Raw genomic sequence first — 14,026 nt, forward strand, 5'->3', positions numbered from 1 at the left:
CCTGATCCCTGCGATTTTTCTGCGAGCAACTCAACAGATCGTTAAATACATGAAAAAAGGAAATAAAAGAAAATACATAATAGGGCAACACAAGGTACACAATGTAACTACATATCACTGGCATCGGATGAAGCATACAGGGGTGTAGTATTAATGAGGTCAGTCCATAAGAAGGTTGCTTAGGAGTCTGATAACAGCGGGGAAGAAGCTGTTTTTGAGTCTGTTCATGCGTGTTCTCAGGCTTTTGTATCTCCTGCCCGATGGAAGAAGTGATCAGGGGTGAGATTATTGGCTATAAAGCACGTAGAGATAGACAGGAGAGGCGACTAGGCAACAACTGGTCGACACCATGCTGGAGGTGCACAGGCCATAGTCTGAGGCCCGACCGTAGAGCTTCTGGCATAGAGGAAAAAGCTACAAATGGACTTTGACCTGCTGTCCATTAGGAAAGCAGTGCACCTGCTCTGCCAGATACAGGGAGCCTTCTATGAACACGGAGTCCAGGCTAGCCGCCTGCTGGCTCGCCAGTTCAGAAAGCAGGCAGTCACGAGGGAAATAGCGCAGATTGGGGACAGCAACGGTAGACTAGAAACCAAGCTGGAAAAGGTAAATGAAACATCCAGAGGGGACTTGAGGTTGAAACTGTTCATCGATGGACTGGACATGCCATTCATGGGGGAGGATAGAAAACGGGGGCTGGAAGCACCATTGGAACTGGGAGAAGTCATGGAGAGCATCAACTCCATGCAGGCAGGGAAGGCCCCGGGACCAGATGGATTCCCGGCACACTTCTATAAAAGATTTGCGCCAGCACTGGCGCCGCATCTGCAGGAGATGTTTACAGACTCGCTAGCAAGGGCACGCTGCCACCAACTCTAGCACAATCTTCAATCTCTCTGATACCCAAGAAAAAGAAAGACCCGACAAAATGCGGGTCATACAGGCCCATTTTATTCTCCAATGTAGGGTTTGTTGATTTTCTTAAAGGACCCCTAAGTAATTGGTAAATCGAGCCAACTCGTGCAGATAGCATTGTAGTTTCCTTTATTCAGATTCAGGGCCCTAGTCTCAGAATCAACTGTGTCATTCTCCATCTTGATGAAGAATTCTATCATATTATGGTTGCTCATTGCCAAGGCAGACGACTAGACAGACATGTCTGTCACATCTTCCCTCTGCAGGGCCCTGGGTTTCCTGCACCACTTCATCTTCATGTTTTGAGGAACTCTCATCGTCTTCCAGTGAATCCCCTAGCAGGGACCCACCTCTTTGCACCCCTGTGACCCCGAACGCAAGAGGCTACCTGGCAGTATTGGAGAAACTGGCACCTCGTTATCTATGAAGAGCCACTAATGACCACACCGATGGTTGCACAGATCAAACTTACAAAGACCAGCTACATTTCATAACCCAGGCAGACCAAGAGGAGCCTGCTCATCTGCGAAGACAAAGGGCCGCAACCTTCCTTTCAATTCTAATGGATCAGACATTGAACAATCTCAGGGACCTCGATAAGAGATACACATCCTTGTCAAAACAGTGTGGAGAGGTGGGAGTCATGTGACATGGACCTCACTTGTGGAGCCAATAATATTGCCTTGCTGAACTGTAAATTATCAGTCTGTCTTTTTACCATCTGACTCGTGGTCTCACAGACAAGGAGCTTTGGTCTCCATCTACACTGCTAGAAATTGTGTACCATCACCTCCAAGACTGATTCATCTCAGCATGCCTATCTCATTGTGTGAAGTCAATAGCACCAGAAAAGTGAAATGTACAGCATCGGTTTTCAACCCACCAACATCCGTAAAGGAATACCTCATTAGACTTTGATTCTGGACTCTGTAACCCACGTAAAACAATTATTTTCTCTGTGATCTCTGCATTGTAAATATTTCATTTCTCTATCCATATTTTACTGTATGAATGTATAGGAGGCTACATTATGATCCTCCCCCAAATTTTTATTGTATGCAAATAAACTAAACCTTTTCCTTTGAGTTTGTCCTATCTTCAGTGTTAATGTAAGTCTACTTGTGACAATAAAGATTTTTAAGACTTAATTCCTGCTGCTTATATTAACACCCTCCCTGTCCATAACATTATACTTGTGGAAGCTTTCACAATCTGTTTTTATCTTCCTGGCTTTTTTCTTCTCATATTCTCTTTTTTTCCTTTTCTTAACTTTTTGGTCATTCTTCACTGGTTTCCAAAACACTCACAATCCTCAGGCTTTCTATTATTCTTTGCAACACTCTAAGAATTTTATTTCAATCTAATACTATCCCAAACTTCCCTAGTAAGCCAGAGATGGATTTTTTCTGCTCAGTGTTTATTTTCTCATGGAATCTATTTTGGTGAACAATTCGAATTGTTATTTTTAAATATTTCCCATAATAACTAAATCTATTAACCCAATCAACCTTAGCTAGCTCTCTTCTCATACCTACGCTATTGGCTTTGTTCTTTTTTGAAATTGGAGTACGTCGTTTTAAAACATAATATGTGTTTCAATTGTATTATGGTCAATTCTTCCGAGAGAATCTTTTATTGTGAGATTACTAATTAATTCTTCCTCATTGCATGACATTAGATCTAAATAGCTTCAATGGACAAACTCAAATGCTCAAAGCCCTGAGAGATGGTGGCACTCATGAGCTGAATGGGCTCCTCCAAGTCCATGATCCTGCACTACCTCAGGTCACTCAAAATAGAGCCAATTTTCTTATGGTTCCCAAGGGGCAGGCAGGAAAGTGGATTTAAAGCCACATCAGATCAACCACCATCTTACTGATTGGTTGAGCAAACCCAATGGGCCCATTGGCCTACTCCTCCTATTTATGCTCCTATTTCTTATTCTTTATTTCCACAATTTGTCTTTTCACCAGTTACCAATATAAGGAACGTTTGAATCACTAGCTTTCGGAGCACAGCTCCTTCCTCAGGTGAAACAAACCTGTTGGACTTTAACCTGGTGTTGTAAGACTTCTTACTGTGCTCACCCCAGTCCATCGCCGGCACCTCCTCGCCAATATAAGGACGGTCTAGTGTAGTTCATGTAAAAATAATGTGATCTACATAATTTGTTTCTTTCTCATTCATAGCATGTCTGAAATGTGATGTTCAAGAGAGACTTATCAGTCCTGCTCTCCTTCCTGGGCCAACTCTCCTCACTGAGAAAACTGAGAGCCTCCGAGACTACCAGAACACAAGCAAAGCAACAGATCCTGGACCCCTACAGCACAAACTCCAAGTTATAAAATAAGTAGTCTTCTTCTATTTAGACTGCAGCTGGAGTACTATGTATAAGTACGGTAGCATTGTGGATAGCGCAATTGCTTCACAGCTCCAGGGTCCCAGGTTCGATTCCGGCTTGGGTCTCTGTCTGTGCGGAGTCTGTACATCCTCCCCGTGTGTGCGTGGGTTTCCTCCGGGTGCTCCGGTTTCCTTCCACAGTCCAAAGATATGCAGGTTAGGTGGATTGGCCATGATAAATTGCCCTTAGTGTTGGATGGGGTTACTGGGTTGTGGGGATAGGGTGGAGGTGTTGACCTTGGGTAGGGTGCTCTTTCCAAGAGCCGGTGCAGACTCGATGGGCCTTATGGCCTCCTTCTGCACTGTAAATTCTATGATAATCTATGATAATTCTGGTCATGCATTATTGGAAGGATGTTGTCGCTCTAGAGAGCACACAAACGGGATTTATGTGGCTATTTACAGAAATGGAGAATTTTAAATGTGGAGAAAGATTGGATAGGCTGGTGTTGTTTTCCTTGGAACTGAGGAGGCTGAGGGGAGGCTTAATTGAGGTATAAAAATAGGGTGTACGGTGGAGCCGTGGTTAACGGTGCTGCCTACAGTGCTGAGGACCCGGGTTCGATCCTGGCCCCAGTTTATTGTCTGTGTGGAGTTTGTACGTTCTCCCTGTGTCTGCATGGGTTCCATCCCCACAACTCAAAGATGTGCAGGGTCGGTGGATTGGCCACGCTAAATTGCCCCTTAATTGGAAAAAAATAATTGGGTCCTCTAAATGTTTTTAAAAATTGAGGTATAAAATTATGAGCTGCCTAGACAGAGTGGATAGTAAGGACCATTAACAGAGAAGCCACTAATCAGGGAGTATTGATTTAAAGTAATTTGCACAATGATTATTGGGGAGTTGAGGATTTGTGGGATCTGGAAATCACTGCCTAAAAAGATGAAATGTACATGCCGGCGTTGGACTGGGGTGAGCACAGTAAGAAGTCATCTTGCCAAGGTCATCCCCACACCCCCGCTACTTGCCTTCAAACAACCGCGCAACCTCAAACAAACCATTGTTTGCAGCAAACTACCCAGCCTTCAGAACAGTGACCACGACACCACATAACCCTGCCATGTCAATCTCTGCAAGATGTGCCAGATCATCGGCATGGATACCACCATTACACGTGAGAACACCACCCACCAGGTACGCGGTACATACTCGTGCGACTTGGCCAACATTGGCGAGACCATGCAGACGCTGCAACAACGAATGAACGGACATCGCACGACAATCACCATGCAGGAATGTTCCCTTCCAGTCGGGGAACAGTTCAGCAGTCAAGGGCATTCAGCCTCTGATCTCCGGGTAAGCGTTCTCCAAGGCGGCCTTCAGCGCGACAACGCAGAATCGCCGAGCAGAAACTTACAGCCAAGTTCCGCACACGAGTGCGGCCTCAACCGGGACCTGGGATTCATGTCACATTACATTCATTCCCCACCATCTGGCCTGCGAAATCCTACCAACTGTCCTGGCTTGACACAATTCACATCTCTTTAACCTGGGGTTACCCCATCTCTGGATCTGTAAAGATTTAATCACCTGCTAATGCTCACATTCCAAGCATTGTCTGGCATCTTTGAATTTGTCTATATATATGTTTCTGGAACATACCTCTTCATTCACCTGAGGAAGAAGCAGCGCTCCGAAAGCTAGTGATATCGAAACAAACCTGTTGGACTTTAACCTGGTGTTGTAAGACTTCTTACTGTAAAAAGATGAAAGAAACTCATTGCAGTAAAAAACACAATTGAATATACACTTGAGGTGCCAAACCTTCAGGGTGATGGACTAAGAACTGGAAGGTGGGATTAATGTAAATTGTTAATTAGGATGGATAATTCTTTCTCAGCTGGCTTGGACATGATGAATGGCCTCCTTCAGTGCATAAGTTTCTATGCTTTTTCTTTTTTTGTATAAATTTAGAGTACCCAATTTATTTTTTCCAATTAAGGGGCAATTTAGCATGGCCAATCCACCTACCCTGCACATCTTTGGGTTATGGGCGCGAAACCCATGCAAGCACAGGGAGAATGTGCAAACTGCACACGGACAACGATCCAGAGCCGGGATTGAACCTGGGACCTCAACGCCGTGATGCAGCAATGCTGACCACTGCGCCACTGTGCTGCCCTATGCTTTTTCTTTTAACCAATATAGCATAGTTTGTTATTAAGCTTTCCACTTTAGTCCATGGACTTGCCCATCCATATCTCTGTAACCGCCTTAGGTCCTACAACTATACAAACATCTCTGAGTTTCTCCAATTCTGGCCTCTTGCACTTCCCTGATTTTCATCGCTCCACCATTGCTACCTCGGCCCTAAGTTTTAGAAGTCCATCCTTCAACATCTCCACCTCTTTTTTTCTCCTGAGAACATAACTGTTTGATTAAGCTTTTGGCCACCTGTCCTATCACCTTTTCTCTGCGGCTCGGTGTCACATTTTGTCTGACAACCATTCCTGAGCACACATTTTTCACTCAGAAATGGACACCGGGCAGTCAAATTTCAAGGCCTGGATACTTATTAAAATCTTTACCTTACAGGGCTCTGAAATCAGACGGTGTTTGTGAATCTGTATTCTATGGGCTCCCACTTATCATCAGACCCACAAACTGTTGGAAACTGGACTGGGATGAACTAGAGACAAACCACCAAAGTTTTCACGCACTCTGTCATACTTTGAAGGTAGGAATGAGAAAAAAACCATTGCCCAATAAGGTATAAATGTAGAGTAAAGGCAGGAAAAGAACGTATGTTGCAATGTGAAAACGTCTGAAACTAATTTTACTGTTGCATTTTTGGCTTACTTTTCATTAAATCTAAAACATCAAACATTGACGAGGCTCATTGACTCATATATGGAGATACCCATTTCTTTATATTGTAAGCTTTCAGATTACAGCCCCACTCAATTTTTTATGTGAAAGATTAGCTTATGTAAGGAGATGTAAATATAGATGCACTAAATTGAATTGCCACAGTAAGCTTTTTACAAATAAATTATATATTCACGATGAAAGAGTGATGCTGCAATGATTGTAATGGCTATATAACCTTTGGCATGAAATATAGGTATTACTTCATCAGTTGTCCATGAGAAAAGATGAGTATAATAGGTGTGCATTAAATAGAGTAAGCAGAGATTGTGGGCTGAATCCTCCGTTGGCTGACGCAGAAATCGTGAAACGTGACTGGACGAAGAATATGTTCCAACGCCAAAATCGCGGCGGGCGCCGATTTGACGCCAAATCGCAATTCTCTGTCACCTCGACAGCAGCGTAAATGCAGTGCAGAATGCATGTACTCTACACTGTTTGCATGTTATTGGCGGGCCCGGCCCAGTATTCTCTGAGGCCTCCGTGATTTTTCGCCTCCAATGGCCAAGTTCCCAACTGCGTGGTTCACTTGTGCTTTTAAAAATCATGAAACTGGGCCGTGGTTGATTAAGTATAGAGAGGAGGTAGGACACAGAGAGGTGCGACCATGGGCTGCAGTGCAGTACACTGGCCGGGCGCGCTGGGATGGGGGGGGAGGCACCCTGCCAGGGCCAGGGGAGAGGGGACTGATGGGGGAACAGACCGAGTGGCTGGGAGGACCCCCCCCTCGGGACTGGGGCGGTGTCCAGCCATGGACCGCTGTTGCCGCGGCCTGCAAGGCAGCCATCTAATTGCACACCCCAGTGACCACCCACCTTGGGCCCTGGTTTTGCAGAGTGACACCATGGGTGCCCCAGCCCCGCATCCAACCCTCCGCCATTCACCCCCGCCCAACCCAGCTGCCATCTGCCGGCAGCCCAACCAGGGCAACATCCACACTAGCCCCTACGGGTGGGGGGTGGGGGGGCAGGCGGGTGCCATAGAGCATACTGCTGGCAAGGGCAGTGCCAGCCAACGGTAACCCTGGCAGCAGGGACGATGCCAGGGCCAGTGGTCCCCATGGGGCCAGACACTGATGCGGCCAGGGGTGTGGAGTTCGCAGGAGTGGGTGGAGAGAACATGTGGAGGTAGAACCCACAGTGCCAACCGGAGCCACCATGTAGCCCGTTGGACCTGGTTCGGCACGGGGGGTACACACCATGCTAACATGCCAGCCTTTCATCCCCTGCAGAAAATGGATATTGGAATTCAACCAGCAATGGTGGCCTTCCTGCTAGTCACCGCAGCCCTGTGGGGATACCTTGCAGCTGTACCAGCTGCAGCTGCTCGAGGAAGAGGAACTGCAGCAGCGGAGAATGCAGGTGGCTGTTGTGTTATGCTGCTTCGGATAACATAGGCTGCTACTTGATGCAGTCTTAACTAAAGGCTGCTCCAGACTCTGAAATGAGTTCAACGTGTTTATTGAACTATTAACACAGTTCTCAAATGAGTTCGACTCTCTGCTAATCTAACTGTAGTAACTCAGCCTAACTGTATCAGCTTGCTCTAAGCCACGTGCTGGGGTGTGATGCTGCTGATCAATCCTGTCTAACTCTCTAGATGTCTGTCTGTGGAAAGAGGCAGGGTGTGAGTGCCTCATCCCTTTTATAGTGTTTATGCCATGCCCCCTTGTGGTGATGCCACCTCTGAGTGTCCTGACTGCCCATTGGTTGTGTCCTATTCTGTGTTCATTGGTTGCGTGTTTGCATATCATGGCACTGGCAACCGCGCAGCATGGAGAGCAAGCCGCCCTCCAGGCCGAGGAGGATGAATGTCAAGGAGGTGCGACATGAGGCCTCGCTTGTACCGGCAGTGCCTGTCATTCGAGGACTTGCCGGACCGGGCTGCCATCGAAGACTCCGGCTGAGCAAGGAGACAGTGCAACAATCAGCCAGGTCTTTGACTGTTTTTTGCCGAGTCTGGTAGCCAGTATACATACCAATCTTAGGGAGAACCTCTCCCTCTACACGTTCTGCACCACTTTCCTGCCGGAGCTACCCCACTAACGGGTATAAAGCGCCCAAACCTTCGAGCCTGAGCTGCCCTATGAGCGACCACTCACCTCATGGCCGCCACCGGAAGTCCTAAGAATGAAGTGTTGTTCCTCAAACTTCTTTGAAACTGCGTAGGGGGCTGAGGGCATGAGAGGTCAGAGTAGAAGTGGGATGGCCACTTGAATTTACTATCCCACCACCACTCTGACCTCGCACAAATTTAAGGTCCACCCTAATAACTCCAGAAGTGGAGAAATTGACCTTTACAAAAGCAAACTATGTGAGTACTTGTGAGAAAGAGGAATTGAAAGATATGCTGAAAGGCTGAGATTTTTTACATTTTTACATGAGATGTGGGCGTCTCTGACTGGGTCAGGATTTGTTGCACATCCCTAATTGCCCTTGAATTCAGTGGCTTGCTCGGCCATTTCAGATGGCATTTAAGAGTCAACCACATTGCTGTGGGTGTGGAATCAGATGTAGGCCAGACAGGGTAAAGACAACAGATTTCCTTCAAGGGTATTAGTGAACCAGATGGGTTTTTACAACAATAGTTTCATGGTCATTCTTAGACTTAAAATCCAGATTTTTAATTTATTCAAATTTCAACCTCCGCTATGGGGGAATTTGAACTGGATCCCCAGCACAATACCCTGGGTTTTGTATTACCCTGGGTCAATGGGTGACTAGTCCATTGACAATACCACTACACTATTGCTTCCCCTGATACGTGTGTAAATGGAACAGGAAGAAATCTGCATGAGGTGTAAGCACCAGCTCAGTCTAATTGAGCCAAATGGCCTATTTGCTATATTCACCATATAATTATACATAATCTATGAAACAAATTGAAATGCAACAATAACCTCTGCCACGAGAGGAAGTTCATATTATATCCATAGTTTACTGAGGACCTCAAGTGGAAGAATCCACTTACTGCAAAACCTGGAAAAGGAGAAATTACTGCTGCAGTAGTTATAGTGAAACATTATAATAATAATAATAATCTTTATTGTCACAAGTCGGCTTACATCAACACTGCAATGAAGTTCCTGTGAAAAGCCCCTAGTCGCCACACTCCAGTGCCTGTTCGGGTACACAGAGGGAGAATTCAGAATGTCCAATTCACCTAACAGCACGTCTTTCGGGACTTGTGGGAGAAAACCAGAGAACCCGGAAAAAACCCACGCAGACACGGAGAGAACGTGCAGACTCCGCACAGACAGTGACCCAAGCTGGGAATCGAATCTGGGACCGTGGTGCTGTGAAGCAACAGTGCTAACCACTGTGCTACCGTGCCGCCCATAGCAAAACATCTCATCCTTAAAGATCACTATAAAAGCTCAGGAGATCAAAGAAGATGTATTTATAACCAAAAGAAAAGGTGCAATACAGCGTACAGCACATAGGTCCCAACCAGGACTACCGGTCATGCTGGTCCGAATCCGGACCGGCTCTGCCCATCAGCGGAGAAGCTCATATGACACGGGCCCCACGGAGAGGTCAATTGGGTCATCCCCATGGGTCTCGTGAGGGTTATTACATCCCCCCCACCCCCCCCCACCCCCCCCCACCCCCGAGTTTCCCCTGTTGCTGGATCCAAAGGAAGCCTCCTTCACCACTTTGCCCGCAGTTATGCTTCCAACAGCTGTGGGTTGAGGTCTGTTTAAGGCGCCGGCGAATGCCATTTTTGCGCTGACTGTCGGAGGAATCCTGCCAGAGATCCATCTCTGACCATACTGTTGTGTTCGGTGTTCGATGTCTAACAAGGAATCGACCAAACAACTTGAGTCTTGTCCAAACCAGTATGTTTATTGAATCACGCATGGTAAAATAGCGATCTGTTACGGAGCAAGTTATCATGGAGTTCCTTTGTACCCCTCTGGAACTACCCCTAAGCATGACTGTCTACTTGTATGTCTTATAACCATATCCCTGTGACCGGATGTGCCCCCACTTATATGTGAGTGCCTTGTCACGTGACTACTGTCTTGAGACCACATGGTGTGTCTGTACTGCCGCCTGCTGGTTGGAGATCGCACCAGCAGCCATCTATGGTATTGCTTGCTGGCATATCACCACACATACTGTTCACCGAAAGTATTGATGATTCTGTATCTATATCCGATGCAGAGTCTTACATCTCATACAAACCTGGGCCCTGGTCCTTGGAGAGTTGTGCTCCCTGGCTAATGGATGGCAGGCAAGGGGTACGAGGGACTGATTGGTCTGGCGTGGCTACCACTGGTGTGGGTTTGTTGCTAACTTTTGGTTGGTTCAATTGGCTCTGTTTTATAACCTTTGCTCTCGAGTCGCCAGGTATCTTTATGATACCGCCACGATGTTCAAGTTCAAGTAATGATCAATAATTCAATACACCAATTAGTAAGATTCAAATCAAAGCACATTTATGATACACAGTAAATCGCTACTCATGCATAAACTCTACTTTCTAAGCTATTTCTATAACTGACAGGCCTATACTTAGCTTCGGACTGGCCCACCAGGTCAGGGGAACAAATGGCCTTTTGTTCGGGTTCTGAGTCTGCGGGATTCAAAGCTGGTATGGACTGGTAGCTAGGAGCGCCTATCTCGTAGCGAGCGTTGACTTGAGACTTACGTTCTTTGGAGGCAGCCGGACAGGTCACTGTCAAGGGTTGGTTCACGTTGCTGAGTGACCCTGTCAAGAAGGACGATTTGAACTTGGGGACTTTACTTTATAGTCCCCAGGGGCTTCCCACCCTTCTGGGCGGACCCCGTACCTGGTTTCAAGTGATTGGACTTTGTTCCAATCGCTTGGTTCGATTTCTCCAATGCTGGAGCGGTTCCCTAATCGTTGGGCGGTCTTTAGGTGTCCGTTAACCTCTTTTGTGTTGGCTCCTGCTGGAGCAGAGGAGTCTGGCTTGGCCTTGTTTACCTTCAATGTTTTGATTGTTCCCGGGATCACTCATTAGTATTTAGATAGCTGCTACATTATTATGCCGATGGTTGCTGGTATCGATGCTGTCTGGGCTTTTGCAGAGTCTAATACACAGTAAACTTGCACCTGCTAGTTTCTGCCTGTGTTGGCTGAATTTCCCTTCAGCCTTTGCTGCTCTCCATTTTACGTCGGGAATTGGCCAACCCAGGTGGCTACACACCCTCCTTGTGATCCTAACGCGAAGCGTGAAGGATCACATAACTGCGTTGTTCTTCATTCCCTGACCCGGCGAACACTCTTTTATGGCCTCGACACTGACCATAACTATGTAGGAAAAATTTAAACTGACAATTCTAAGTGGCGCTATGCCAAAACAGGGACATGCATTGCAAAATAAGAAAAACGGTACCTTTAACTATCCTCAATAAACTACACTCACTCAAACATTCAATCATACTAACTTCCTAATAATACAAACGAAATCATAGCAGCATTACTCACATTTTTCCTGGCTTGGCAGTCAAGCTCAGGATTGTACAATCGCTCATGAAACATTTCTTTATTCACAAAAAGGAACGCAAACAAATGTTCTTGATTAGAGATCGCGGGGGTCGGGGGTCTGGTCATATCCAAAAATAGGGGATCTTATCCTATATACCGGGGTGCAGCGCGGTAGGCTCTCCTTCTCCATTTCCTCAGACGAATAGTCTGCACGATGCAGCAGAGTATCGCCAATACTAGTAGGGATTCTATTAAGTAGGACAGGGAGTGCCAGGTTATAAACCTGACACACCAAGATGGTGTGGTGTCACTTTTGACTGGGCTCTGGGTACTATGGGGAAGTGAATCATTAACGGCTGGGGGGGGAGGGTTGGGGTTAGGGGGTTCGCGTTCGCGCGCAACCAAATGCTCATGAGGGTGATGAGCAACACGGAGGATGTCCTCATGGTTCTTCTTTTTCTCTTCTCTTCTGTTCCTGGAGCTTCTGGAGTTCTGTGGGATCAAGCATAGTCTCTGTCACTACCTTGTATTAATATCTTGTATGATAGCATATCTGTCCTTTAGTGCCAATTACTCCCTTTACAATTTGTCACCATGTGTGACTCCCTCATTTTTTTTCTCCAAAAACCAAATTTAAGGACAAGACACATTTACAAATACTGAACCAGTGCGAGCCGTCTCACAGGCTGTGCGATTTACCATCCAAATGTTTGAGGATGTAAATAGCATAGGGTTGGCAACCTAAGGGTCGCCTGAAACAAAACAAAACTTTTTGAAGGAAAATTGCCGAAATGAGGTGCGTATGGGCCGCAACGGGTAAGATTTGGATGAAATCCCCGGGTAGGACGGCGACCAATGCCGTGTGTGCACTACCCGAGCGTAGCTGACCAGAGGGGGGTTCCCAGGGAGGGCGGGTCCCAATGCCGTTTCTCCACTGCCTGAGCAACCGACAAGTATGGGCAAGAAATGTAGTCATCGTGGGGGGTTGCCGTATTGGTTCTTCCTTCGAACCAGAAGGGCAGTTACGAACTGGGGTCTGGCAAGCTCTCAGAGGTTTCTGCTGATGAGCGTGCTGACAAGCTCTCAGAGGTTTCGGCCGAAAAATAAGGCGTGGGGCCGTGGAAAAAATTTCCGATTTCACAAACAACATTTAGCAATAACACTAACAGACAACATTTTTAAAAAAAAATATTTAATTGAAAATTTTTGGCCAACCATCACAGTACATTGTGTATCCTTTACACAGCAATATCACAATATAAATAACAATGGCCAGTTTTATAAACAAGAAATAAATAATATATAAACAAAAACAAAACTAAATGGCAACTGCCTTGTCCCAGATAAATATTCTCCAAAAATATGTTTTAACCGTCCAACATACAATTATCTATAACAACAACCTATACATATTATACTTATATACTTATATATTGACATCCCTGAGAATCCCTCTGGTTCCTCCCCCCCTCCCCCCCCCTCCCCCCCCTCTGCCCCCCCCCCCCCCCCTCTGCCCCCCCCCCCCTGGTTGCTGCTGCTGTCTTCTTCTTTTCCATTCCCTCTATCTTTCTGTGAGGTATTCGACGAACGGTTGCCACCGCCTGGTGAACCCTTGAGTCGATCCCCTGAGGACGAACTTAATCCGTTCCAGCTTTATAAACCCTGCCATGTCATTTATCCAGGTCTCCACACCCGGGGGCTTGGCTTCCTTCCACATCAACAGTATCCTGCGCCGTGCTACTAGGGACGCAAAGGCCAAAACATCAGCCTCTTTCGCCTCCTGCACTCCCGGCTCTTCTGCAACCCCGAATATAGCCAACCCCCAGCTTGGTTCAACCTGGACCCCCACCACCTTCGAAAGCACCTTTGTCACCCCCACCCAAAACCCCTGTAGTGCCGGACATGACCAGAACATGTGGGTGTGATTCGCTGGGCTTCTCGAGCATCTCGCACACCTATCCTCTACTCCAAAAAATTTACTGAGCCGTGCTCCAGTCATATGCGCCCTGTGTAACACCTTAAATTGTATCAGGCTTAGCCTGGCACACGAGGACGATGAGTTTACCCTACTTAGGGCATCAGCCCACAGCCCCTCCTCAATCTCCTCCCCCAGCTCTTCTTCCCATTTCCCTTTCAGCTCATCTACCATAATCTCCCCCTCGTCCCTCATTTCCCTATATATGTCTGATACCTTACCGTCCCCCAGCCATGTCTTTGAGATCATTCTGTCCTGCACCTCCTGCGTCGGGAGCTGCGGGAATTCCCTCACCTGTTGCCTCGCAAAAGCCCTCAGTTGCATATACCGGAATGCATTCCCTTGGGGCAACCCATAATTTTCGGCCAGCGCTCCCAGACTTGCAAACGTCCCATCTACAAACAGATCTCTCA

The 14,026-nt window shown here is 46.7% G+C and overlaps 1 protein-coding gene across 1 annotated transcript in view; it reads left to right on the plus strand.

Annotated features, from left to right (window-relative positions):
• The window catches only part of m1ap (meiosis 1 associated protein), a 151,842-nt gene that overhangs the window by 91,035 nt on the left and 46,781 nt on the right, over positions 1–14,026 (plus strand). The window contains exons 7-8 of the mRNA XM_072497870.1: positions 3,105–3,261; positions 5,852–5,993. Coding sequence (XP_072353971.1) covers positions 3,105–3,261; positions 5,852–5,993 — 299 coding nt within the window. The remainder of the gene's footprint in view (positions 1–3,104; positions 3,262–5,851; positions 5,994–14,026) is intronic.

Source organism: Scyliorhinus torazame, chromosome 3 (assembly GCF_047496885.1).
Source record: "Scyliorhinus torazame isolate Kashiwa2021f chromosome 3, sScyTor2.1, whole genome shotgun sequence".
NCBI classification, from domain to species: domain Eukaryota; kingdom Metazoa; phylum Chordata; class Chondrichthyes; order Carcharhiniformes; family Scyliorhinidae; genus Scyliorhinus; species Scyliorhinus torazame.